At 42.8% G+C, this 27,383-nt stretch overlaps 1 protein-coding gene and 1 long non-coding RNA gene across 6 annotated transcripts; both read left to right on the top strand.

Annotated features, from left to right (window-relative positions):
• Positions 1–219: 219 nt before the first annotated feature.
• On the top strand, positions 220–27,086 carry LOC113034857 (rap1 GTPase-GDP dissociation stimulator 1). 5 transcript variants are annotated; one of them, XR_013901128.1, is made up of 15 exons: positions 220–431; positions 5,324–5,428; positions 7,341–7,463; positions 8,039–8,164; positions 9,572–9,700; positions 11,129–11,254; positions 11,829–11,972; positions 14,661–14,792; positions 17,788–17,922; positions 18,083–18,208; positions 18,837–18,976; positions 19,106–19,232; positions 23,078–23,165; positions 24,666–24,827; positions 26,955–27,086. XR_013901128.1 is itself a non-coding variant. In XM_026189972.2 (15 exons), the coding sequence occupies exons 1-14, from the start codon at positions 419–421 to the stop codon at positions 24,791–24,793; spliced, it is 1,683 nt and encodes a 560-aa protein (XP_026045757.1). In that variant the 5' UTR covers positions 220–418; the 3' UTR covers positions 24,794–24,827; positions 26,955–27,086. The 5 variants fall into 5 exon arrangements, 4 of the variants coding, with proteins under 4 accessions (XP_026045757.1, XP_026045758.1, XP_080144414.1 ...); XM_026189972.2 differs by having other exon boundaries at positions 23,078–23,206; XM_026189973.2 differs by lacking the exon at positions 26,955–27,086 and having other exon boundaries at positions 24,666–25,430.
• LOC145419787 (uncharacterized) lies at positions 12,887–13,432 on the top strand. The gene is made up of 2 exons (XR_013901129.1): positions 12,887–13,020; positions 13,124–13,432. It is a non-coding gene; the product is annotated as an uncharacterized LOC145419787 (long non-coding RNA).
• Positions 27,087–27,383: the final 297 nt, after the last annotated feature.

Below are 27,383 nucleotides of genomic sequence, written 5' to 3'. Positions count from 1 at the left end.
TCAGTCTCTAAACTAGTCCCTTGTTTTATATGATAAAAATATACATACAATAATATATAACAGTGAAATATATTTTTAAAAACATCAAATATGTAAATATCACCGTGATTTGCTTGTTATATTGTACATAATTGTCTTTGTTCGTTTGTAGCTTTTCTTTCACCACCTGTACTTTGAATTTGTCAGGCAGAAAGAATGAACACACGACGCACGCGCAGTGGGAGCAGAGAAGGGCAGCGTGAAGCGAGGCAAACGAAAAGGAGAGTTGGGTAATAGGATTAGTGGAGGAAGAGCAAGGACAGGGAAGCAGGCAGAGTGAGAGGCGGGACACACCTGACTGAATCAGGGAGGGCGGCCTCTCTGCACACAGACGCGCACTCAGTGCTAGCAAGCAGGCGAAGGCAGTTAGCCAGCAGCCATGACAGACACTGGTGAGTAGCTACATCCTCTGTGTGTGTGATGCTTCTATCCTTTCTTGCTCTGTATAAAAGATAAAACGATTTGCAGCCGGCGTGGTGCACTGTGCTGTTGCGCCACTCTGCAGACCAGCAACAGTGAGTTGTTTGTGCCACCGGCCAGTAAGATTGCAGCACTGTGCAGTTCAGGGGTGGATGGACATAAACTTACCAGCTGAGCCACACAATCAAACAACCAGCCTCGTCTGTGCAGCGGCTTCTCCGGTCTGTGGCGTTGCTGACTGCTGCTCTGAGGCATGAACCATTTCTTTGCGTCCTCATTGCTCATAGATACCATCATAATACCAGTACTATCCAAAATGTACCGCGGAGTCTAACAGTGGAATAAACACAACGAGCATCACAGTGACAGGATTTAGTGGCGGACGGACTGATGGGATTGGATTTCCCAGTTGTTGCTGTTATTGTGTCCATGCATGCAGTCACGTTTGTATATAGGCACCCTGGGGACTTCTTGGCATTACATTGTGAGACTGACTAGGAAATTGTTGGCCTGTGCTTTAACACAGACGCATGCACACAGTGCCGCCCTGACTGCTCAGCTGGTTGTCCACCAATCCAAAGGTTGATGGATCGATTCCCTGGCTACTGCAGTCTGCATGTCAAAATATCCTTGGGCAAGATGCCGAGTTGCCTGCGCTTCATTCGTCTGAGTGTGTGTGGATGAACGCTATAGAAGAAAGTGGTTGTATGAATGTGTGTGCGACTGGCTGAATGGGGCTTGTAGTAACAAGTGCTCAGCACAGAAGAGTCTATAAGTGTCTTTACACATGCAGAAGGACACGAGGGCTAGATCGTGACATACAAGTGTGTGTATCCGTTTCCTAGCCCCCTCCACCCGGGCTATTTTCAATCGACTTTATAGGGATTAGCCGAGGTGATTACCATCTGCACTCTGTGTGTGCGTCTGACTGAAATGGACTGTATGTGTTTAAGAAGCTCTTTAGCTTTGTTATTGAGTTATGCTCCGTGCCTCTGGTTGAAGAAATGTGCAAGCGTGCACAGCCCTTTGCTGGCACGTGTAAACTGTTCAGACTTTATCCAACCACATCAGAAACATCAGTGTTGGACGGCTCCTGAAAAATCTGCTGTTTCCTTTATACTTATTTAAAGGTTTAAGTTTAACCAAGACTTTGTTTATTGGTGGGTAAAAGAGGAAAAAAAGCATCATGTAAGTCGTATTATATATTGTACAAGATCAGGATTAGGAGAAATATAATTTTGTTGTGGGAGTTCAGCTGAATTTGGCAAATAGTAGATAAGATAAGATAAGATAACCTTTATTAGTCCCACACGTGGGAAATTTGTTTTGTCACAGCAGGAAGTGGACAGTGCAAAAGTTATGAGGCAAAAATTAAAATACAATAAGAATAAATACAGTACACAGCTGTACAGAATAGAATAAAATACTATATACAGTAGAATAAAATAAAATAAATATACAATAAGATAAAAATAGAATACAAATACTATATACAACTGAGTAAAAATACAACAATGACAGAAAGGATTATTGCACTTAGTATTATTGCATATGTATGGATGTGTGTGCTTGATCAGTTAAAGTCTTTATTATGGAGTCTGACAGCAGTGGGGAGGAAAGACCTGCGAAATCTCTCCGTCCCACACCGTGGGTGCCGCAGTCTCCCACTGAAGGAGCTGCTCAGTGCTGTCACAGTCTGCTGCATGGGGTGGGAGACGTTGTCCATCAGGGATGACAGCTTAGCCGCCGTTCTCCTGTCACTCACCACCTCCACTGGGTCCAGAGGGCATCCTAGAACAGAGCTGGCCCTTCGGATCACCCTGTTCAGTCTCTTCCTGTCCCCAGCAGAGATGCTGCCGCCCCAGCAGACCACGCCATAAAAGATAGCAGAAGCCACCACAGAGTCATAGAAGGTCTTCAGGAGTGGGCCCTCCACTCCAAACGACCTGAGTCTCCGCAGCAGGTACAGCCTGCTCTGCCCTTTCCTGTAGAGGGCGTCTGAGTTATGAGTCCAGTCCAGTCTGTTGTTCAGATGAACACCAAGGTACCTGTAGCTGTCCACAGCCTCAATGTCCATACCTTGGATGTTCAGTGGTTGCAGTGGAGAATGCTTGTGCCTGCGGAAGTCTACCACCAGTTCCTTGGTTTTACTGGCGTTGATCTGGAGGTAGTTCAGCTGGCACCAGTCCACAAAGCTCTATAAAACACTCTAAAAATAAGGAGGATTTTCACTCCTGATATTTGATGTAATTAAACATTTGTCCCCAGTTCTTGTTAACCTTTCAGCTGATGTCTGCGAAGGTTCTCAGTCATCCAGGTCATCGTAGTCTAAGGAGCTTGGAAAGTTTCTGGACTTCTTTAAGTTGCTTGAAGACGTTTCACCTCTCATCCAAGAAGCTTCTTCAGTTCTAAGAGTCAATTGGTGGAGAGTCCCAGTCCCGTCTTCATGCAGCTGAAAGAAGTCCAGACGCTTTTCTTTCTGACCTCGTTAGACTTTCAGCTGATGATTTCTTGAAGAAGTTGTGTTGTTGGCAGGACTCTAGTGTGGTTTTTAGTGGTAGTAGCTCTGGTCTCCAGCAGCTTCTTCATATACGTTCTGCATGTGGTGGAGCATCATATCAGCTACAATACCCGTAAGAGCGCTGCCAAGACTTGTAGAAGAAAATAGGAAAAACATTTTTAATTGTCGGATAATGACGTCGGCAATCTCGCAGGCTAAAGCTCTAATGCCAGTTTGTCACTTTTTTCTCAGTTGCTGCTTTGTTGATTATTCTGCTTTTCATCGTGTCTTTTCTGCTTATAATGAAGCTTTATTAATTAGGGTAGCTTGAATGTTTATAGTCCTTATCTTTCCAGACTGTTTTCTCACTATTTTTGAATTTTATTATATATTTATATTTTAAGCCGTCAGCAGTGCAACAAGGAGCAGGATGAGCACTGCCAGAGTCCTACAAAATGACCTCCAGCAGGCCATTGGATGTAGGGCTGCTCAATTAATCGAAACCGGAGGAGTTGTACTTACATCTGATGCCATCAGCTTGTCCTCGGTCACGGTTTCCTTCCACATATAGCTTTGCAAAAATTGCATAAAAAGCGCTTGCAGGAACAAAAACATAATATTCCAGAAACACGCTTTGCCGATCCATCAGCTGTTCGTAACACTTCCCACAGTGAAATGATGCACATGCTGTTTTCTTTGCAAATTTGCATCATAGGATTGTTTTTTGTTTTTCCTGCAGTATATAAAAACTGTATCTCCAAAATAAAACTATGAAGACACTCAAAATAAATTTCCTGTGGTGGGAAACTATTTTTTGCAACTTTATTGTATTTAAAGTTTCGAGGGATAAACCTCTTAAATTTCTCCAAGTAGAAATATATGTAAACAAAACAAAAGCGATTTTCAATTTTTTTTGTAGTTTATTGCACTTTTTTGCAATTTATGTAATTACTATGGACTTAATGCATACATATTATTAAAATATGGGCTATAACAGTTGTATTGATGTATAGCAACTTGAAATGCTCCCACAAATGGCACTACAGCATGTAAAAAAATAATATAAGCTCTGGTGGACTTGGTTCTATAGTAGGTCTTAAAGGGTTAAATAAATATCGTCAAATAATCGTGATCTCAATTTCAGTGAAAATAATCGTGATTATCATTTTTGCCATAATCGAGCGGCCCTAATTGGATGTGAATGTCTCTGACCAAACAATCAGAAACAGACTTCATAAGTGTGGCCTAAGAGCCTGACGTCCTGTAGCGGACCCTCTGCTCACTGTGGAGCTGTATAATCTACTGTATATCATTCTGGGTTGTGAAGGATCAGTCCTTCATCCCCAACCAGGTGCAGCAGATGGCAGCCCCTCCCTGATCCCCGCTCTGTCGGAGGTTTCTTCCTGTTAAAGGAGGGGTTTTAAAACATGTCTTTCCTCACTGCCGTGCAACAGCTGGGCTTTCTGATTGTTGCATTCTTTGTATTGTTGTCATATAAAGCGTGTTGAGGTAACTGTTGTTGTGGCGCTATATAAATGAAATTAAATTCCATGCTTTCACTTTGGTTTTTGTTGTGTCTTTAAATTCAGCTCTTTGTAAGTGGACCATTTTCATTTCAGTCTAACATTTCTCCAACAAAACAAGTTTTCAGTCAAACTTCATTCTTAAGGTTCCAGAAGCCATTCGTTGGTATGTTTTTTTATTTTTCATGTCAGGTAACACGATCACTATTTATTATGTGTGTGTATGAACACCTTGCTGTGTTGTGGGTTATAAAACCAAATGTAACAAATTGTAAGCTTAGCCTGTCAACAGATACGAACAAATGTCCTGTTATAAACGGGTCGCAGCAGATGGCCCCGCCCCTCCCTGAGCCTGGTTCTGCTGGAGGTTTCTTCCTGTTAAAAGGGAGTTTTTCCTTCCCACTGTCGCCAAAGTGCTGCTCATAGGGGGTCATATGATTGTTGGGTTGGGTTTTTTTTAATATTATAGTAGGGTTTACCTTACAATATAAAGCACATTGCGGTGACTGTTATTGGGATTTGGCGCTGTATAAATAAAATTTAATTAAACTGAATTGAATTATAGGATCACTTAAACCTGAATGCCAAGTTAGGCATATAGGACTTAGTGCTTGGTAGCCACTAACCAGTATCTGTCTACGATTTTGTGTTGGTAACAAGGTAACCCAGCTCCTTATTTTGTCAGTGCTACAGATTTTCCAGATCTTGTTGGCAAATTTTTAGTTGCTTCGTTGTCAGAATCATAATCTTATTCAAGTTGTGTGCTATCTATAAAATGGCATGGCTCACCTTGACTTCCGTGTTACTAAAGCTAACAGCTAACTCTTGTTGTGTGTGGCAGACTCTCTGTGTGAGGCGTTAAAAGCTATTAGTGTGAGTACAGAGCTGATTGAAGAAGAGCTCAAGCCTCATTTGGATACAGTGCTGGCTGCGCTGCTAGAAAAGAGTAAGTCATATAACACACACATCCCAGGAAGTTGACTCTGTTCATCTGGACGTTTTCAGTGGGAAACATTTCTTCAGTCTCAGCTGACTCCAGGTTTCTCCAACCTTATCAACAGTACCTTTGGATAATGGCTGAAACTAGCACCACTAGGCCATGTTTAATGATCATTAACATGCAAATTGTCATAAACATTGATCAGTGGCCATGAGTACCATTCACAGAGAGTGGAGAAATGTTCATGCATGAAGACATTTTAACCCACTTTGACAAGGACTGCCTAAAGCTAGTACGTGAGTACGAGCAAACAGCACGAGAGATGGCTGACTACAGCTGCCACCAAAACAGGATTACTCCTAAAAGTCTGCAACTGAGATCTTCAGTTAAGGGCCTGCGCAACAAAAGTCCTCCAGAAGGCAAAGATCCAGCTGTTCGGTGAGCATATGAGACAAACTCATTTTACTCTGGTATCCTACCCTGCACACCGCCCAGTCATTGGTTCGGGTATGTGGATGACACCTGGGGGGAAATCAAATTTCAGGACGTGCTGAGTTCACTGATCACATTAACTCGGTCGATAAATGGCAGGCTAGCCTTAAGTTATACTGTGAGATTTCCATCAGTAATGGGAGACATTTAAACGTTAATGAGTACCATAAACCTACACATACGGATCAGTATTTAAGGTTTGACTCTCATCATCCATTGGAGCACAAACTGGGTGTCATCAGAGAGGAATACCATCCCCACAGACAAAGCAGCCAGGGAAGCAGAAGAACATCATACCAAGAATGTGCTAAGTGAATGTGGTTATCCCAGTTTTGACAAATATCCAACTGGGAAGGCACTTGAAGAAAGCTCCAGATGACCGAGGAGAGATGGAAGCGAAAACCTTTAGTGACCCTTTATGTGTCAGGACTATTGGAACAGCTGAGACGCATTTTCACAAAACACCGGTCCACCCTGAAGATCGGGTCCTCTCGGCACAAACAGTAACATGGTGTACGCTGTTAAGCGCCAGGAGGATTTCCAGGATTTATACATCAGGGAAACCAAACGACCTCTGGCAAAGCAGATGGCACAGCACAGAAGAGCCACCTCGTCAGGCCAAGGGTACATCTGTCACCATCTTACAATGCTGTGATTGCAGCCTTTCCCCAACTCTCTGTGAATGGTACTCATGGCCACTGATCAATGTTTATTGAGTTGTGACAATTTGCATATTAAAGATCATCAAACTGACCTCACGGCTCATTGTTAGTCAGTGGTGCTAGCTTCAGTCATTATGCAAATGCACCGTTTCTAAGGCTACGTGCACACTGCATCGTTTTCTCTCTGCTTTGGTCTCCCGTCCACACTGAGACGGTGTTTTCCTCAAGGAAAACCACAGCGTTTTCAAAACGTTCTCGAAAACGCGGACTTTCTAAAATGATGACACATTTTAGTCATCTGATGCAGTCAAGTGACCAATTAAAGCTAGCGGAGGGCATTATACAGCAGTTGTTTTGATTGCTCTCAATTTTGACAGCCCTGTTTAAGATTAATATCAGTTTGCATGCTCCAGATAGCTTTTCTTCAAATTCTCACTCGCTTTTGTGCATGCGCAGGACTGGAACATAAGCGTTTTGGGCCGTTTCAGTGTGGATGCACAACTCTGTGAAAACGACTGAAAACACTAGTGTGGACGCGGAGCGTTTTCAAATCTATCTGGGCTAGTGTGGACGTAGCCTACGGTTGGAAACCTGCAGTCAGCTGAGACTGAAGAAGTCCCCCAGCTGAGTGCTGAAACATTTGTCCCACTGAAAACGCTTCGTCCAGATGAACAGAATCAACTTTTTGAGTCACTTTTCAACTAACATCACATATTGCACAGTGAATTTTATCATTCTAAATGAACGGACTTTTGCATTCACAGAGAAAGATGCTGCTATCGACGTTGCCAAAAGTGGTATTCTACCCATACTGGCTCAGGCCTTACAGAGAAAAAGCAGTCTGAGCTGCCAGGTGGCTTTGGTGGTGGCAGAGATGGCCCGAGAAGGTAGAACACTTGAATACTATAAAACTGGGTGTGCTTCATAAAACAGTTTGTACAGTATAAGCTTCCTTATTTTGTCTTGTCTCATGTTCTCTTTGAAGAGCTTTAGGATTCTACAAGGTCCTTAAAACCAGTTTAACTCATGTTAAGGACCTTGTACTATGTTTATTTTTAATTACAATAATTATTAAATATCAAATAAAAATATATTGCAGTGTATAAGGAAACATTTTTATCCCTTTTAAGTAACCTAAAGCCAGTATGTGTAGGATTATACAGATGAAGCCACTTTAGAAAACGTCCAAACTGGTTTAGTTTAGTGCCACTTTCAACTTACTGGGTTGACGTTTTATCTGTACGAGGTTGTTGTGTTTTTTTTAATATTATTTCTGATATGAAAAAATGCACTTAAATTCCACACAGAGTGGCTGTGATGCTTTTAAAAAATGCTTATGCTCCAGTGATGCGTCATGAGACTAAAACACCAGGTTGCTTCATAGCTGTTGAGTAACATATGCAACATAGCATTTAAAATATACCAGCGTTTACAAGGTTTAATGTCCTTGCATGTGTTGTAGCTGCAGTGAGGGAGCCATGCATCGAGGCAGGCCTGGTGAAGGTGTTGGTTCCCCATCTGAACAGCGATGACCAAGAAATGCTGCTGAACTCTGGCAGGGCCATCGGGCGCATCTGCTTTGACAACTGTGAGTTGGTGGGACACTGCTGGCTCCGTCAGCAGGGCGTTCTCAGTGTGCTGATGAGTCTGATTTCTTTTGAAGGCTACAGAGAGTGACAGATCTTAATTCCAAACTACATGATATTCTTGTCATGGTAACTACATCATGTTAGGCAACTACAGATCAGTCATGCGAGCTGCTTTCAGAACATGTGTCAGGTTTCCTAGATGCAGCGTTGCTTTGCATCCATTATTGCACTATGCAAGATAAAATAACTGTATGATGCCTATTTTTGTTCCTGACTGCCAAAACTGTCCAGATCCTGCCATAATCGGACTGATATAGCGTGAAATGTTATATAGGAGCTAACTTATGCTTTGAAATATGTGAGACTGTCGCCATAAAAGCAGGCACACAGTCAACAACATTACACAGGGTGCGCTGGAGCATTCAAAGCATGGTTAACTGGTGTAGAGTAAGCCTGCCAGTACACTGTCTTAGTGTACTAGTTTCTATGGAAGCCCATTTCCGCCACTACAAAAAAAAAAAAAAAAAGGATCCATAACTCAAAATTTCAAGTTATTAACTCAAAATTTTGAGAAAAGCCACTCGAAGTTTCGAGTTAGCGCTGCCAATCAGTAATCTACGTGAATGACGTCATTTCCTCGTTACCCAGAAGCTGAAGCGTCAGCTACAAATGCTACAGCTAAGCTAGGTATTACATCCAGTCGCACAGATTGCTGAGTGTTTTCAGCCTGGCTTCACAAATGATGAAATCCCTGTTATTAGCTGAATCACACGGTGTTACTATCAGCAAGCGTACTCGCCAAAGCGCCAATTTGTTGGGATCCGTTTTTGAGTGCGCGCTCCTCTGCGCCATATGCTTCCGGGTAACAAGAAAGCGACCTCATTCACGCATATTTTTGATTGGCAGAGCTAACTCGACATTTTGAGAAAAGTAACTTGAAATTTTGAGAAAATAACTCGACATTTCGAGTTCTGGATGCTAGCTGTTTTGTTTTTATTTAGTGGCGGGCTTCCATAAGTTGCTGTGTCAAAACAAAAAAGAGTCTTGTAGCAGGTTGCATGTTTCCAGTCTTCAGCGTGCCATGCTTCTGTTCGTGGCTGGGAGGAGCTGATATGATCTGCTGCTGTAGTCTTCTCATTCTCCTCCAGCTTTTCACAGCAAGACATTTGCATCCATATTGTAATGTTGTATAAAGCACTTTGAATACTAAGGTAGAGTGGAAAAGAGCTCGATAAGAACCAGTCCGTGTACCACAGAACTGCCTCTCGTTAAACGCTTAGAACTTGTCAGCATCCTGAGAAAAAGCTCTGAGATCCATTTTTTAACAAAATGATAAAAATGGATATCTAGAGGTCTCCCACTTTATTCCTTAACACTTATCTCTGTCTCCTACCTTTTTTACCTAGCATACCAGCAGGACCAGTTGGTCCAGAGTGGTGTAATCCCCAGACTCGTTTCCATAATGAGGGCGTATCCTGACAACGATCCACTGGTCAACGTCTGTCTGCTGGCCTTGTGTAACCTGGCAGACATGGGTGATTATTTACTATTTGTATTAAGTGCTGTTAGATGTAGTTTGATCGTCAGTGCTTTAGTGATTACACATGTTCTTTACAGCTACAGCATTGCCTTTAATTAATGTGCCTGCAACCAGTGTTGGGTAAGTTACTTTAAAAAAGTAATTCATTACTAATTACTTAGTCAATATTGTATTTTAAATACTTATCTAATTACTGTGTCAGAAAAGTAACTTAATTACTAAATAAGTAATTTAACCAAATACTTCTTAGAATCCCTCTAAACCTCGAGTGGCAGACGATAGAAATTAAACTCTTTAAATAATGAATAAAGACGGAGACTCTGCAGTACGCAGCGGCAGCATCTCTTCCACAGTGTAGCCTGCAGTCGTTTTTAAGCTCACCTTCAGACGCTTTCTGCGCTGCTGAAGTAAAATCAGGTTTTGCTGCCTAGCGGGAGTTGCCGCTGTGTTATCCATGGATGATGAACAAGGATCGCTCAGAAGTGTTCGTCTATGCTCCGTGTCAGGCACTTCAGTAGATGACTCGTGCTATGAACAGCAGCCCATAGTTTTTACATATTACTGTAATGTTCTTGTCTGCTCGTTTCAGAAAAGTGAAGAGACGGGAATATGTCCACCTCAAAAAACAGCCACTCGCTTCAGTCCGACAGCTTCCGCTGTAGAAAACGACTGTGCAGCAAACCGGTGTGAAATGACGCGCAGCTGCACTACAGCCATGTTAAAGCGGCAGAGTTTACTTCTACGTTTAGAAGACAAATGATTGAAATGAAATATTCAGCCAGTTTAATTATTTTACCATGTAACGCAAGTACATTGTAAGTAACTGTAATTGAAATACCTAAAAATGAACAGTAATCAGTTACTCTACTCTTTCAGTGGAAAAGTAACTTAATTACAGTAACGCGTTACACCCAACACTGCCTGCAACCCTAAACATGAAGCAGGGAGGGTTTTCTTTTGTGAGCAACATGCCAGAGATAAATGGCTGACACAGTAAATACTTTGTCACTCACTGTGGTAACCACATCAGGCCAGAGTAATCTTTTTAAGCCTTTTAACAGAAGAAAGCATTTAGCATTTGAGTTTAGCCATGCTTTAGCACTCGAACTACTCAACAAACTGTACGTTACAAATGTATTGGTATTAATATGGCATGCACCTGGAGAGATTTAGGGTTCAGTATCTTGCTCAGAGCACTGACCTGTTGAACTGCTCTACCTCCTTAGCCACAGTTCTTTTTAGCTACTGTGATCTAATGGGGTGACTAATTACAGCTTACACAGTTAACATATCCAGGTGTCCCAGAGGGAGGTGGGCTAATACTTCAGAAATGAAAAAAGAACGATTCACTGTGCAGCTGTTCTGCTGTGATTATGATATGTCACTAACTCTGTAGCTGATTACACACCACATGTGTTTGCAGACTCTGCAAGGGAGGCGCTGGCACAGCTGGATGTTGCAGATGTACTGATATTTCAGCTGAAACAGGCCCCTGATGCTGAACGGCGACATGTCATTTTGGAAATACTGGGTTCTCTGGGAGAGAGCGGTAAGGGCATGTTTTTAATCGATCGGTGAAACGTTCTTTTTAGTACCGTGTACTTTTCGAACCTTTTGTTGCTCCACTTCCAACTTATTTGAAACATGCTGCTTTCATCCAATTCACAATGAGCTAATACGTTTCATGAGCTACTAAAATATTAAGTCAGTGGTCTGTGTTTTAATGTCAGTTTAAATGCGTCTACGACATTTGCAGATCCGTTGTATTTGGTTTTCCTCTACTTTTTACGCAGAGCCCCAGCTTTTCTGGAGTTTGGGTTGTAGGAAGCTTGAGGGAGATGGAGAGCAGCCTTGGCATGTGCTTATTGTTTTCAATTTATTGTGAAATACATTGCCTTGACTTGAACTAAGAAAATGTGTCTCCTATTATGAAAGCACTCAAAGACTTTTACCACATGTGCTGCTCAGTAACAAAATAAAGTCCAAACATTAGTTTTCTTCATGCATATGTTCATGATTAATGGAGACAGTAGTAAAACTTGTTGGGTTGTCGTCCTGAGGCAACTGTTGTTGTGATCCGGTGCTCTATGAGTAAATTGAAATGAATTGTTCTGTGCCACCAGATACTCTGAAACTACAGTTTGCAGAGTCAGGAGTCCCAGAAGCTTTATCCGAGATGATTCGGAGTCTGCAGGGAGGGTCTGACCCACATGACCTCTGCAGCATCAAGATTGCCTCCAACCTAATGGTGTCCCTGCTTTTAGGGGGTACGTAATGCATAGCAACAACATTGTCTTAGTGTAGGTTTGAAAGGAAGAAGTGGTCAGATGACAAACAGGAAGACAAAGTGCTGAAATTGCACTGCGCTGGGATCCACTCACCAAGACGCTCGCATAATGCAGAGCTCCTGAGCAAAACCTCTGTTCCCCCTGGCTTTGCCTCTCATTGGGCATCTACTGTCTGTAAGTAGTTTCCCTTAGTGTTGAGAGGTTTCTTTTTATTTCAATGACATCTAAGAGTGGCATTGCTAAACAGGGCAGAAGCTATGCAAGCATGGTGACAGAGACCACGCTGAAAGTTCTAACAGCCTGGAGTATTGCATCGAATGCTTTTGTTGAACTTTGTCCCAACTCAGTAGTGTGCTTAAACAACTGCAGGAGGACGTCTGTGCTGTGAAAACGTCACAAGTTCAGTTAACACAGATATTGCCGACAGAAATGAGAGACTGGAAGAGGCAGATCGTCGCATTATGAACAGCTGGCTAGAAGCTAAAGACATCGAAGAGGCGTGACCAGCTAGAAAGAGCAGCAGTGTCTTAATCTGTGATTGTTAGAGTGAAGTAACGTGTAGAAGGTGCAAAACTGTACAGACCATATCAAACCTCTGATAGCACAGGTGGTGTACATACAGGTCCACAAGTATTTGGACGGAGACAACGTTTTTCTCAATGTTGTTCTGCACGTTATCACAGTGAAACGAAACGACTCAGATGTAGCTGAAGTGCAGAATTTCAGCTTTAATTCAGTTGAACAAAAAGCATTTTTGACACAATCCCTTTATTTCAGGGCTCAAAAGTAATTGGACAAATTAAATAGCTGAAAATAAAAAAATCGTTTCTAACGCTTGATTAAAACCCGTTTGCTGGCAGTGGCAGCCTGCAGCCTTGAACTCATGGACATCACCGGCTTTCCTCCTTTTGAATGCGCCTCCAGGACTTTACTGCAGCGACGTTCAGTTGCTGTTTCTTTGTGGAATCGTCACCATGGACAATGATTCTGCGATCATCCACCACTGTTGTCTTCTTTGGACCTGCAGGTGTTTTTGCGTCGTTGTGTTCACCTGTGATTTCTTTCTACCAAACTGTAGGTTTTGCCAATATTGTACCAATTTCTCAGGTGTTTGTTTTCTGTTTTCGCAGTTTAAGGAGGCTTGTGTCACCTGCATGGAGAGCTCCTCTAACTGCATGTTGTCTGTTCGTAGCAAAATCTTCCAAATGCAAGCACCACCTCAAGTCAACTCCAAACCTGCTTAGTTGATAATGAAACAACAAAGGAAATGTCCACACATGGCATTGAAATAGGCTTTGACTCAAGTGTCCCATTGTTTTTGGTCATTTGCCAGAGTGGCAAATGTTAAAGAGCTGAAATTCTAAAGAGTTCATCCAATTTAAAGGCTGATACCTTCAAATAAAAGCTGAGAGTCTTCACAACATGAATATGTTTAGGTACACAGGGAAAAAACAAACTTGTGTCAGTGTCCAAATATATATATAGACCTAACTCTGCCTATTCTGGATAATGATCATCAGCTGAGACCTCTCTGTAAATGATCCAGACACTTTTCTTTCGTTTGGCACCGACGTCTTTGCAGCTGACTCCTCACTGCTGTCTCAGGTCACTAAAAAGGGAAGGAGACCTCACTAGAACCACATCTCCACCTGCTCCATCACCCTCCCTGCCGCTGCCCCTTGAGCCAAAGACCACACCACTGCCACACTATCGTTGGAATATTCCAGACATTCCTGGAATGTGAGCGAGTGATGATGCAGTGAAGGAGAAACATAAAACAGAGGTGCAGGGCATGGAAAAAGAATGTGAGATTATTAAAGCACGTAGAAAGTTGCAGACAAAGAATATTTGGCTCACGCTGACCTTCCCTGCCATGCTGTGACTCCGTTCTTGTAGATGAGGTTTGATGACCACATAGCACTGGATTTCATCACAGTGAGGGGTGTGTTGTTTGTTGGTGGGTTTGACAGGTTGTTTACTCAAGGGGAGGGGTATTTTGGTATTTTGTGGTTACTTCTGAAAACGTTTGTTCCTGGGCAAAAGTCAGAGGTATGTTAAAGAGTGGAAGCACAAAAGAAAGGATACCATATGAACATATATTATCCTGTATTAATAATATAGGGACAGAGTAATTTCATGGCATAGCAGGGGTGCTAATAATTCCATTAAGCTTAAGAGATGTTTGCTTTATCTCAAATCACATTGGGCAGATGCAGCATTTATACAAGAAACATCTATGATTGGTTCAGAAACAGCTACATTTAGCAAGTATTTAGTGGCTCATTTAATAGTAAAAAACGGGGAGTGCCAAAATTGGATTTTGTTTCACTCAAAGAGCACGGAGGTAGAACATATGTCTGATCATCTGGCTAAAACTGATTACAGGCACACTTGAATCACTGGTGACGAGGACTAATAACCGTCAGGGAAAGATGCATTTTTCTCTCTGATTGTCCAGTAAATACGTTCATTGTGTCGAGTTACAAAACAAAAATTAGTAAATAAAAGAAACGCACTGCACTTGTCACTGAATGTGTTGTGACCAATCGAATATGTAATCTCTGGTGTTGGTGCACTAGTGTATTGATTTACCTAATGTCACTGCTGCATGTGAATCTAAATCACGTTGCTTTTTCAGTTATTTTCAAAAGACTGTTTGTGTGTCAGATGAGTCCATGCAGAAGTGTTTTGGTGAAGGATCAGGTCTGGTGTACCAGGATGTTCTGTCATGGCTCCAGAGCTCCAACACCCAACTGCAGCTATCGGGAGCGCTGGCCATCGCCAACTTCGCCAGGAATGGTGAGATGTTTGTCAAAAGGACACACTACATGGTCTTTTTGACTGTTTTTGACTGAGTCTGGAGAGACAGTTCCACTCTTTACAGCTCTCTAAACTTTTTTTTAAGATAACTTAAGATTTATTTTTCTTGGTTTTCACCCATTTTTTTCCGGGTGAAACATCTCAAAAACCCACTTTCTTCTACTTCCTCAGCAGAAAGGTTCCATCAGACTATCTGTCCAGACAGTTTACAGTTTATACATTAAATTCGAAATGGACGTTTTTTTAAATCTGATGTTTTAAACGGATCAAAACACGATATAGTCATTCTCATTCATTAACAGTTTCTTTAACATACTGTTTTTTGTGTTCAGTGGTATTTAGTGTTATCACGTGATGTTTTTCTGGGGTGAAATGCTCGTACAGCAGCGGTCCCCAACCTTTTGTGCGCCACGGACCGGTTTATGTCCGACAATATTTTCACAAACCAGCTTTTAAGGTGTCGCAAATAAATGCAACAAAATAAAACCAGTACCGGTACCAAAAGAAAGAAAATGTATTTATAACACACGGGAAAAGACCCAGGGAAACCACCAATCTCACACCTGAGCCCCAGCTCTCGCGGCCCAGAACCACACAGCTCCAGTCTCTGTCCCGGGAGTTGGGGACCGCTGTTGTAGAGCACACATCTCTAATCACCCCAAAAACAACAATTGGCTGCACAAGTTGGAATTTACTTTGAATTTTTTCTAATCCACGTGGAGTCAAAGTATACTAAAATACTCAATTATACCCTAATATTTGGTTTTATATCCCTTTACATATTGTACCTCGGCCAGATGCTTTTGGTAGCCATCGACAAGCTTCTGGCATAATGCTGGATGGATATTTGACCAATCGTCTTGGCAGAATTGATAGTTTACTCAAATTGGTTGGTTTCCTTGGATGAATCCAGATTTGAAATGTATTCCACAAATTTTCAACAAGTCTGAGTTTGGGGCTGTTAGCCTGCTTTATCTTTTCCTAATCCAGTCGTGTTATGTGTTTGGGATCATTGTCCCTTTGGAACACCCGGCTGTGTCCAACTTTCTGTCTTGCTGCTGATCTGAGATGAAGTTACAGAATTGGAGGTAGTCCTCTTTCTTCATTATTCCATCCAGCTTGTACCACTACCACTGGCAGCAAAACAGCCCAAGACCATAACGCTGCCAGCACCATGGTGGATTGCTGGTACGGTGTTCTTAGGTTTTGTTGATCTGTGGAACCAGCACCCCACTACAGGAAGTCTGGGTCAGCGCTCTGTTTAAAAAGTCCAGTCTCTGATCCTATGAGCATTACCCAGCAGGCAGTGCAGAGCTTGGATGGAGCCGGTGAGTGAGGACGCTGTTCTAACTGCCTCTAGCCTCCAGGGAAAAAAAGCGAGACCCGAGTAGCTTTGCAGAGCCACTCCTACCAGACATACCTGCTGCGGCAGCGCTTTTGGAAGAGGACGAGGTTTAAATCAGTGGCTTGGAAAGCTGCCCAAAGATCTGTTTCTTTAAAATGGGCAAAACACTACGTGTATAAAGGCTAATTTACACTACTGCTGTGCAGAAATGATAAGAGTTATGTGTGGAGGAGTAAAGCTGAGCTTTCCAAACCGTGAAGAAAGGTGGGATTGAAGTGCCCCCAGCTTACCTCTCATTACATCTGAGAGTGGGTGAAAGGTTTTATGTTTACAGTGATGCAAAGTGCTGTAACAGAGTTTCTTTATGCGCGTTTGCAAAAAGTAAATCATATTAATTTTGTGCATCCTCTTTTTAACCCTTTGTGAAACCATAAAGGTAAAAATCTGAGTATTAAATCCACATTAATACAAATAGTTCTTACTTTTTTACCCACTCTCAGATGTGATGAGAGATAAGGTAGACTTCAGTCTTTTTCAGGCCCACATCCAGTTTGAAAGGCTCGCCGTTACTCCTCCAAGCATGCCTCTTAACATTTTAGCTCAATCTTTGTGTCTTCTGACCATAAACCTTTTCTCCAGAAGGCATTTGGTTCATCCATGAGGGCAGCAGCAACTTTCAGTCACGGTTGAAGGTGTCGGTTGTGGAGCAAGGTTGGGTTTCTTTCTTTGTCAGCCCCCCCCCAGACAATGTAAAAATTGCATCATTGTGGACAGTGTGGGTCTCAGACATGGACAAAGTGGGGACATATCAGAATAAATTGTTTGAAGTGGTGATTCAGAAATCTGTAGTTGTACAGAAATGGCCCCAGGAGAACTTCCCAGGTTGTGTAAATCTGCAGTTCTTCATAGATCTTCACTCTGGTCCAGTAGCTTGTGTATTGGTCTGCCCAGTGAGTACTGTCACACAAGTTGTCAGAGTTTTACCCCTCATACTGCTGGATAAACAGCTCACTCAGGGACGAGGTCACACAGAGCTCAGGTTTTCACTCGCGAGGGGGAAGCAGTTGTCTCCAACCCACTTCAACTTGTTTTCCCCCTGCAGGTTGTTTTTATTGCTTACACACATGAACATTCATAAAGCATGTTGCTGTATTACCTATGAGAAATTACTATAACTGGTTACAAAGTGTGATTGTGCTGTGCAAGCATGGTTATACAATGTGTGGTTATATGATGGGAGTGCAGCTCTGCCAGGTTGTTGTTGGTAGAATCTGTTCTTCTCAAGGCTGCTTGTTGCCCTTATCAATGTCGTGCACGTAGTCATGTGCGTGGGTTACCTCGATAGCAAACAGAAGCATTCTAGCTTTCTAAATGGCAACCTACAGCACATACATTAAACCTAACACAAGTCCTGCTGGCACAGACAAACTAGCAGTTAGTCAGTTATTCTACTGCACGAGTCATGTATTTGAGACTGTGTGTATAATTAATAAAAAATAATAACAAAATTAAAACTTGTGCACCAATTCTTGCTTTACACAGTAGAGAGAAAAGCCCCAAATGACCTTCATGTTAATGTTTGTTTGTTTTTAAGTAGTTGGGTTTTGAGGACTGTTGTTTTTCTGTCAGACAGTAACTGTGTGAAGATGCTGGACCTCGGAGTGGTTCCTCACATCCTGACATTGTTGGAGCAGCACGTAGATGAAGGAGACGTATCTGTTCAACATGCTGGACTAAGCGCACTCAGAAACCTTGCCATTCCGGGTACAGGCTTCCACTGCCTAAGCAATCAAAAGAAACAAGTTCAAGTACATTTCATAACCTAAAATGATCCTGAATGTGTTTTGTCCTTAAAATCAATGTGAATTGATAAAGTAAAAGTGAAACGCTGAGAAAGTCGATAATATGACGTGTGTGTTCCCAGCCACCAACAAAGTGCGAATGCTGGAGGACGGGGTGACTGACAGAATAAAGACGCTGCTGCGCTCGGACATGCCCCCAGTTCAGTTCAAACTGCTGGGCACTCTGCGTATGATGGTGGACGGACACGGTGAGCAAAATGCTTCAGTTTGGAAGCAACAATTGTTTAGTTTTGATGACATGTGATAACTTTGATTCTTCCCTTTGGTAGAAGACCTCTTATTGACCGTTGGGCACCAAACAGCATACAAACACACTGCTTTCCTGCAAAAATAAACTATGGGGCTAATGTATCAGCAGATCCAGTGAAACACCTGTCCATGTGGTGTAAGGTCTGAAGGGGATTGGGATAATGAGTGCTCTGGGTTTCTGTATGGGACACATTCTGTAGTCGTTACCAGATTTTCACACGTCTGAAACAGAAAGCCCGTTTAAAGAAATTAAATGAAAATATGAAATGAAAGTATGGAAACTTCCATCCAGGCCGAAAATTTGAAGGTATCAACGAGGCCATCGTCAACACAACGCTGAACAACAAAGGAAAAGCACCTCGCCAAGTCAAACACCTGACGTTAATTCAACAGAAATGTTGTGCGAGGATCAAAATTACATTTCACATGAGGAGACCCACCAAAAGTTCATGCTTCACTCCGATTAATGTAATACACAGTACATCTTTTCCCCCATGTACAGCTGGCAGTCTTTATTAACCGTTGTCAAAACAAACGTCTTCTACCCTGTGCTGCACTGTGTGTCAGAGGAAGCTGCGTTAGTGCTGGGGAGAGATGCTGACCTACTCGATCGGATCATGGAGTGGTGCGAAGCCAAGGATCATGCAGGAGTCAGAGGAGAAGCCAGTCGCCTGCTGGCTGCTCTCATCAGACATAGTCAGAACTCTGTGAGTCAGATTCTTCTACTGGGAATGTTTCTCTGCTTAAGTTCTAATTTGTTTGTGTTGGTTATCGAACTCGCTTTGTCGGATGTTCACTTATTATCTTATGATCGGCTGATTCTCTCTCTTTAACAGGAAGTTGTCCGTGAGGTAGCCAGAGCCAATGGAATTCGGCATCTTATTTCTATGGCATCAAGTGAACATGTCATCATGCAGAATGAAGCCCTGGTTGCCCTGGCAATTGCAAGTGCCATTGACATTGGTAAAGCAATTTCAAGTTCTTCGGCTGAATTTATCAGACATGTCAGAGTGTAGTTCTAGTGAGATCTCTCAAGTTGGGCCTGAGATTTCTGATGGCCCAAGAAGCTCTGCAGCGCTTCTAAATCCTAGAAGGATCCAAAGTGTTACTACGAAGGGTTCTCCAGCTAGGAATGAGCAATTACTCTGGAATATATTTGGGAACGTTCCAACACTGGCTTTGGTTAAAAAGTACAAACTATCAGACACTAGTTTGGTCTCGTCTGGAAGTGACTTTGAATTATTTGGTGTATCAAAGGAAGAGCCTGGCACTCCATTAGCAGTGTTGGGAAGGTTACTTTTAAAATGTATTCCACTACAGATTACAGAATACATGCCCCAAAATGTATTCTGTAACGTATTCCGTTACGTTACTCAATGACAGTAACGTATTCTGAATACTTTGGATTACTTAATATATTATCATGCTGTTTACAACAACGTGAATGTACTATTGCTGTGATTTATTACTGTTACTGAAGGTCCGCGGCTCCGAACCGTAGTAAAGGCTAATGGCTGGCTAATACGTCGGGTTCGTAGCTGAAAACTAGCTTTACTTTGTTGTCTGGGTCAAGTTTGAGACAGAGAGAGGCGTTGAAAGGCTGCTTATTGTTTCAGAGGAAAACAGGAACACGGCGTACAGTCGAGTCTTAACAGCTTACTCACAGCTGGGCTCGTCAGGCACTCTTCTTGGCTGCAGTGGTTGTTATTATATTTACATGCTTCCAGCTCCCGTTTCTGCTCGGTGACAGCTCGTACCTTTTTCTCCCTCCCTCGCTCACAGACACATAACGGTATGGCGGTCCATTCTGCCTGCAGCACGGACTACACGGCCCATCAGGCTGCATGCTTTAGGGCGATGCCTGTAGCATTCGGCCTATTAGCTTAGCACAACAACAACAACAAAAAGGCGCTCTCTCACCCAGGAAACACACAGAGAGCGCGCGTGTCACTGTAACCATGGCAACCATAACGCTGCCGCCTGGAACAACAGAACAAACAAAACCCAAACAGTCCTGAAACAGGAAAGTACCGCCGTGGAATCCATTTATTTCAACAAAGTAACTGTATTCTAAATACCACCTTTTAAACAGTAACTGTAACAGTAATATTTTGTATTTTAAATACTTAACATGTATTCTGTTACTCCCCAACACTGTCTGTTAGTGTTCACAACACGTTGTAATTTGGTGTCTGTGGAAGTGAGTGACGTGTAGAGTATCACAGTAGTTTGGGCTCACGTAAATATGTTGTACATAGAATGACCTCATGATTGAAACGTCAAAACACTACCAGCCCATGCACACCCACCCGGGATTTAAAAATATTTTACCATAACCAGCAGGTTGTATGTTACACGCACACAGGTCCTCCACCAGATTCCCAGGACTGAGGATTCCTCTGGACAGGGTCTCGGAACTCATTCTTGGGATTTGTTGGAGCCACTCACCCAGTTTGTCCGTCTGTACCTGGACATCCCACAGTATCTTAGCTTGGTATTCAAAACCAGGGGGCGTCTCCCAGTGTGACCTGAGGATCTCCAGGCCATATTCAGCACAGATGTTTCTGTACACGATGGTTATGGCGTTCCATGTATGCCCTGCCTGCTAGCATCTTGCACCCTGCTGTTATGTGCTGGATTGTCACAGGGGCACCTTTACACTGGGGTCTTGCCTGGTGTGATAGACCCCAGCCTCTGTGGATCTAGTGCTCAGGGCTTGTTCCTGTGCTGCTATGATTAGTGCCTCTGTGCTGTTTTTCAAACCATATTTTGCTGGCTTCTAAAGTTTTTTGCTGTTGAAACTGTAATTTCTGCTTGACATCCTTTACAAGGTTAACGGTGCAACCACTGCTAATCAACACACCATGAAGGCTCCCGACTTGGTTTGTCTTCTACCAAGGCTGACTTTGTTTTTAGCCTGTCTGTCAGTTTTTTCTGTCCTCAAGCCTCGGCTGTCTGTGGTCTCCCACCATACTCAGTCTTCTGTGGGGCCGTCTGCTCCAGAGCAGGATGATGCTTTAGCATCCGTGGCTACTGGATGCCCCTCGCTCAGCCCAACGATAATGGGGACCGTTTGGACAATGAAGATGGGATGGCTGCCCAACAGGGATGCTGGTCCAATTTCATTCCTCAACATGCTCCTCCTTCTCATGGCCTGCTCAGCACTGGATTGGCTGTCGCAGCTGTGTCACCCCCGGACTTTCTCGCCACTTCAACACTCCTCCAGGCTGCCTGGCTCCAGCACAGATGCCTAGCCGTCTCTCTCCTCCAGGCTGTAGCAGACGCATGGCGGACCTGACCACTACACTTTTAAACACTGTTCTTTATTCTCAGTTGTTGTTTCTTTTGCACTCGGCTGCAGCTTTTCAGCTGCCAGCCACACATACACAACAACAACTACCCAGTACAGACTTGAATGCAGAGGAGGCGTGACGAGCTGCTGCAGCTCCAGTGTGTCAGCCTCCCTGCAGTGGCGCCACAGACCTGCCACGCAGGCCGTTTTCCTCTGCCAGGTACTACTACTATTGTCGCTGCTGCCACAGCTGCATCTTGGCGCTCACATGTGGTCATGCCCCTGCTCATCATCGACCACCTCCTCAAGGCCGAGTCTACCCACGTCTATGGCTCAACACTTGGCGATGCTCGGTGGCCGTACCGTTTGCTCTCCTGGGGCCTGTGTGAAGGATATTACTCTGACTGCTCTTCAGCTGTTGACCACCTGCACATTTGGTTCAAGGGTGCTGCAGGAATGAAAACATTGCCTATGTGGACAATTTCACATCATTCCTCAAACGCCCGGAACTATTTAAACAGCTTGTTGTATATTGTAATCTATCAACTCCCAAATCCTGCAATAATTTCTTAAATGAATTCTTTTATCTGTTATTGTTCATTTTGGTAAAAGCATCTTGGTAGCTGACTTTACATATTCATGGTGCCTCTAACTGCACTACCACAGAATTTCTTAACATTGCAAAGGCGTTTAATTTAGTGCAACATGTGGTGGCCACACACTGGACACAGGTTTTACTTTTGGCTTCTCTATAAGCACTTTGTACACGTCTGATCACAAATGCATAATGTTTGACACCGTTGTGCGTCCAGTGTTGTCTTCCCAGAGAAAAACGATTACACCTTGCATCTTTAATGAGCACTCAGCAGCTCAGTTTTCTGCTCTCTGACCTTACTGCATCAACAACTACCTTTTCAGATATCAGTGACTTAATGAATTGGTTGAATCATGTATGCTCACCAATTCTGCATCATGTTAAAATTCAGATTAGTCCAAGTTACAAATTCTTCCCGCTGGATCAGTGATCATATCCGCCACCAAAGAGAAAATCTGAATGTAAGTGGAAAAAGACTCCTCTCCATGTTAACTATCTCCTTATGATGCAGTTATTAGTCACGCTCAACCAACTCAGCTTAGGCCACGTACACGGGGGTATTTCTGAAAATGGAGATTTTCAGTTTTAAATTTTTTTAAATCCTGTCCATACGTGCAGTTTTGAAAAAACATCTCCATCCACGTGTAAACGCTAAAACCAAAGTCAAACGCTCATGCCAGATCCTGACTGTGTGAAATGTTGGCCAATCAGAAGTCTAGAAGCCCGGGAGGGATCCTGGCTCCCCCTTAGAGAGAGAGGTGCCACTGAGCGCTGGTTCCACAGATCAGCACACAATACAACACAATAATGACCTGTTGCAATTTAGCAAAACACAAGATGTTTGATGTCAATACTGAACAGAGATGATGTCCATCAAAGAATATATGTTTACCTATTTTTGCATGTCTGTAAACAATGCAGAGTCTATGAAGGATCCATTTGGGGAGGCAGACCTGTTACCCATGCTGAAGAAGATGTTGGAGGATCCTGTGGGAGCGGTCGAGGTCAAGTTCAGTGCTTTAGGTCTCATTTGCAGCCTGGCTAACTCCAGTATGTGTCTGATTTTAAAGCAACACATAGAAATTGCAGTAATTCTGTCCAGTGGATGTAGAATGATAAAGCTGTGATGTCAGTGTCAAAGGAGCCACAAAAATGCAGCAAGCAAACCTCGTGTGCACCTTTTAGCTTACAGCTCAGTGTCACAGAGATTAAATCCCCACAGGCAGGTTACAGGAAGTATGAAATATGGAGGCCCGAAGAAAACAATAAAATCCAAGATTCAGCAGCACTGAGTCCTGTTGCTCTTAAATCTACGTTCAGCTGTTTAGCAGGAGCGCGGCGGGTGCTGCTCGCTCAGATTTGAAGTTTAATTTTTCACGCAGAGTGAACGGCGGACGCTGATGTTTTTGTCACATTTTACAGAATCAAAATTATGTCAGTACGTCCACGCTGTAAACGCTGCACGGTCGTACTCTCTCCATCACTCCATGTTATCCATTGTTGATCTGCACACGTCTGTTGCTGCCACAGACGCCGCACGCTCGCCACTGTCATGAGACGCTCTCACAAACACAATCACGATTTAGTAACGCAGCGTGCTTACGAGAAAGTAACAGGAATATAATTACTTTTTTACAATACTGATTCTTTACTTCACTCATTACGTGAAAAAAGTAATTGGATTACAGTAACACGTTACTTGTGTTACTGCTCAACCGCTGCTCAGGAGACACTGAGCAGCATTCACCCAGGAAGCACAGGAAACCAGAGCTAGGAGATATAAAGCTATGTGGGACAACAATGGACACTGAGACAGTGTAACCAGAGAGGAAATGTAGTTGAAGACAAAGAGAAAGTAATTATAAACACAAAGTCGTGATTAATTTAACAGAAGACTTAAATAACAAGACTAGAAAATAGACCATGAAGTCCTAATGAAGACGACACCCTTCAACCCCGGGGACCATGACAACGTCACAAGTGTCACTCAGCTCTGTGTTTCAGATAGCGATGTTAATAGTAACAGGACACGAAGGCCATTCAAAATGGTTATTAGATATTCGGTTTTCTGAATTTCCAGTAGTAGTAGTGTGTTTACATTGGTGCCAATTTGGTGCAAAGTTGTCTTGGTTGCACAGCCTAAATGTGTTTCTCAGCCCTGAATGTTTGTGTAGCTACCTCGTGTACTTAAATGGTGGAAAAAATAAAGAGAATTTAAAAAGCAGAATTTTCATGCATCCTCAGCTATTTCAAAGACTTTTTCATAGAACGGCAGCATTATTGTAGAAAAATGGCTGATTCTTAGGGAGCCAGGTTTGAGCGTGTCACAGATTCTCCTGGTGTAGAATGACTCAGGTGTGTAATGTATTCAAACCAAGCTCTAAAGAACACAAAGTCTACTGTACACCCAATGATGATCAGAGAATATGCTACAGTGCATCTGCATAATTTGATCTGTTTCAATCAACCTCTTACTTTTCTCTTTTCTTTCTGTTCTTGTGTGCTCTAGGTGTCATGAAGGAGGCGTTGAACTCTGTGAATATGAAGGAAAGCATCAGTAAACTCACAGATCATAGCAGCAGTAAACTTGCCTCACAGGCCAGCTCCATACTGACCCTCCTGGGTGACACCAGCTAAACCAGCATCCTGCAGCAACAGGGACCCATCAGCTGTATGGATTTATCGAGCTTATTCAGTGGCATACTTAAACGACAGATATTTTACTGCACAAATATTGCAAAGTATTGAACTGGCTTCTTGTCACCTGTTCTGTAAAAATGAAGGGCCCTTTTTAGTCCCGGTGTGTGCATGTGTGGCAGGCAACAGATTATAGGACTATTTGAGTTACGTGTTTGATTTGCTCAACATTATCTTTACACTGCACAATTCAGACATCATCTAAGCTCATTTATTTAGGTTTTCCTGTGAGTAGTAATGAGACATTTATGAATCAGATGGTCTGCAATGAGTATGTATGTGGGGCTCAAAGGTAACGACTGAATGAATAGCCACAGAAAAAGTATCCAGTCTCAGGCAGTCATGTACCATGACTAGCAACATCGTAGACATTTCACAAAGATAGCAAAAAGAAAGGGTAAGAGGGCAGGTGAAGTTAACTGGAGAACACATGTTAGGTGCACCGAGTTCTACAGTATTCTGGACCAAAGGGGATGGATGGAGAAATTTACTAAGAGCCACCTGATGGAGGCGCATGTGCACAGGTGTGGAGGGCACACAAAAGTTACGAATAAAACCTCAGTGCTAATATCTGTAACTCCAGTACCCGGTCATTGGCAAAGAATTTATTATAATATATGTTCATGTTATATAAAGTGTTATTGAATATCACTGAATGCGAGCACCACAGTGGTGCAGTGGAAGCTCTTTCTGCGTTGCGATTCCAGGCTTGTAATCTAATCCAAGTGCTGCACAGGAAGTAGGATGTCAGTAAACGGTACCAATAATTTAAGAACAATTGAAATACTCGGGGGGGCACTCTGGACAGGACCCCAGCCTGACGCAGAGATAAGTAATAATGTAGAAATGATCATATTAAATGCACTGGGGAAAATGGGACAAACTGGAACTAGTCTGAAGCCGAGAAAGCTGATGAGAAGAGGAATGTGTTTGGGTGAACACAAACCAAGCATTTATAATTCTCAAAATTAATGTTCTAATTACAAGAAAAAGATGAAGAGCTGCCAACAGTGCTGGTTAGGGCGGGAACATGCTCAGACTGAGGAAATGCACCAGTGAGTATTTGTGCTATTGAGGCCTTGACAGCCTCCTGATATTTGTTAAAATTTCATAAGACACTGCAAGCTCTCCTGCACTGAGTGCCCTTCATTTAAGGCGGTATGACCTCAAAGGACAGCAGTGCAGACAGCGTTAAACCGATGTAGAGATAGAGCCTCACACTTCAGCACATATTCTGCAAATGGGCCAAGCCAGCTGATCACAAGCGAGAGTGCAGCATGGTCACGACTCTTACTTCAGCAACCTTGATTTTAAAAGGCTGGCACGTGGTGAGAGAAAGTAGCATCCTCAGCGTTGCATGTACACACAGATTTGACAAGTAAAAGAACCAAATGAAGCGTCTCAGCTCGTATGACCGACGCACGTGCTGGTGAGCCGATACTAACGGGGAACAATCATAAAATCACCAAGAATGAAAATATTAGTCAGGTAAACGTTTCAGTGAGAAAGCTAAGAAAACCTTTGCTGGGCTCTAGCAGCTTGTGAACAGGGAATGGTAATTCCTCAACAGGTTGACCAGCCAGCTTTGCAAAGTATGGAGAGAGAACCCTGCTGTTAGATAACTGCCACTTCTAATGTGGCCATCGGTCATGTGCGTAGTTGTCTGTCTCTGTGTGACTGGTGACCTGTTCAGGGTGTACCCCGCTTCTCAACATATGTGGGATAAGCTCACACCCACCACGGCCCTAAATCGGATAAGCATTAGAAAATGGATGGATCGGATGTTATTGAATATGCAGCCAGAATAGTTCACCAAACAAACGGACCTTTTTCTCAATATCCCGAAGGTGAAGAAGTGACGTGTTTGCATCACTGATTAAAAGAAACTTTGACGATATCAAGGAACTTGTTTTGTCATGCCGGTGATATGAAGAGTGATGATTCTGAAGCAATATTGTTTGACCTAAAGTAGTTTTATTTTAATTACTCCAGTAACAAAACGACCTACTGGATAAGATTGTGATGTACAAGTGAATGTGCAATGCTCTGGTTTGTCTGTATTGTGGCAGCTGAGGTGATGTTTCTATTTATTTTCTGATAGGTTGAACCTGTTGAAGATGACACAGTCTACGTTTTATAATAAGCCTGTCAGCTACTATCAAACCAGGCTGTCTGTAAATCACCAGTGATATTCTGATGAGTGGACTCAAACATTAAAACTTGCTTTATGGCATATACTCTTCCAATAAGAACTGCAACAGATGTGAAGGATGAACATACAAATAACAGCAACAAAGGAAGAGCCTGAGAACAGCCTCTGGCTATGAGGTGTGTGTTTCTGAAAGATCACATTTATCTTCTCAATAGTTTTATTTATATAGCACCAACTGAGAGTTGCCTCAAGGCGCTTTACATCTTAAGTTAAAGACCCAGATGAACATGTCTTGATGCATGCGCAATCATCGAAGTAAGGATAGTTGACTGTGTTCCTCTGGACGTAGCACTTTTTGTTAGTCGGAGAAACTCATCC

Source organism: Astatotilapia calliptera, chromosome 13, assembly GCF_964374335.1.
Source record: "Astatotilapia calliptera chromosome 13, fAstCal68.1, whole genome shotgun sequence".
Classification (NCBI taxonomy): Eukaryota; Metazoa; Chordata; class Actinopteri; order Cichliformes; family Cichlidae; genus Astatotilapia; species Astatotilapia calliptera.
This window is presented reverse-complemented; position numbering and strand designations above follow the sequence as displayed.

Bases quoted from the DNA above. Each gene is read 5' to 3' on its own strand.
- LOC113034857 (XM_026189972.2), top strand. The intron at 5,429-7,340 runs GTAAGTCATATA...TTGCATTCACAG, and splicing joins GGCTGCGCTGCTAGAAAAGA to AGAAAGATGCTGCTATCGAC. The intron at 19,233-23,077 runs GTAAAGCAATTT...TAAACAATGCAG, and splicing joins TGCAAGTGCCATTGACATTG to AGTCTATGAAGGATCCATTT.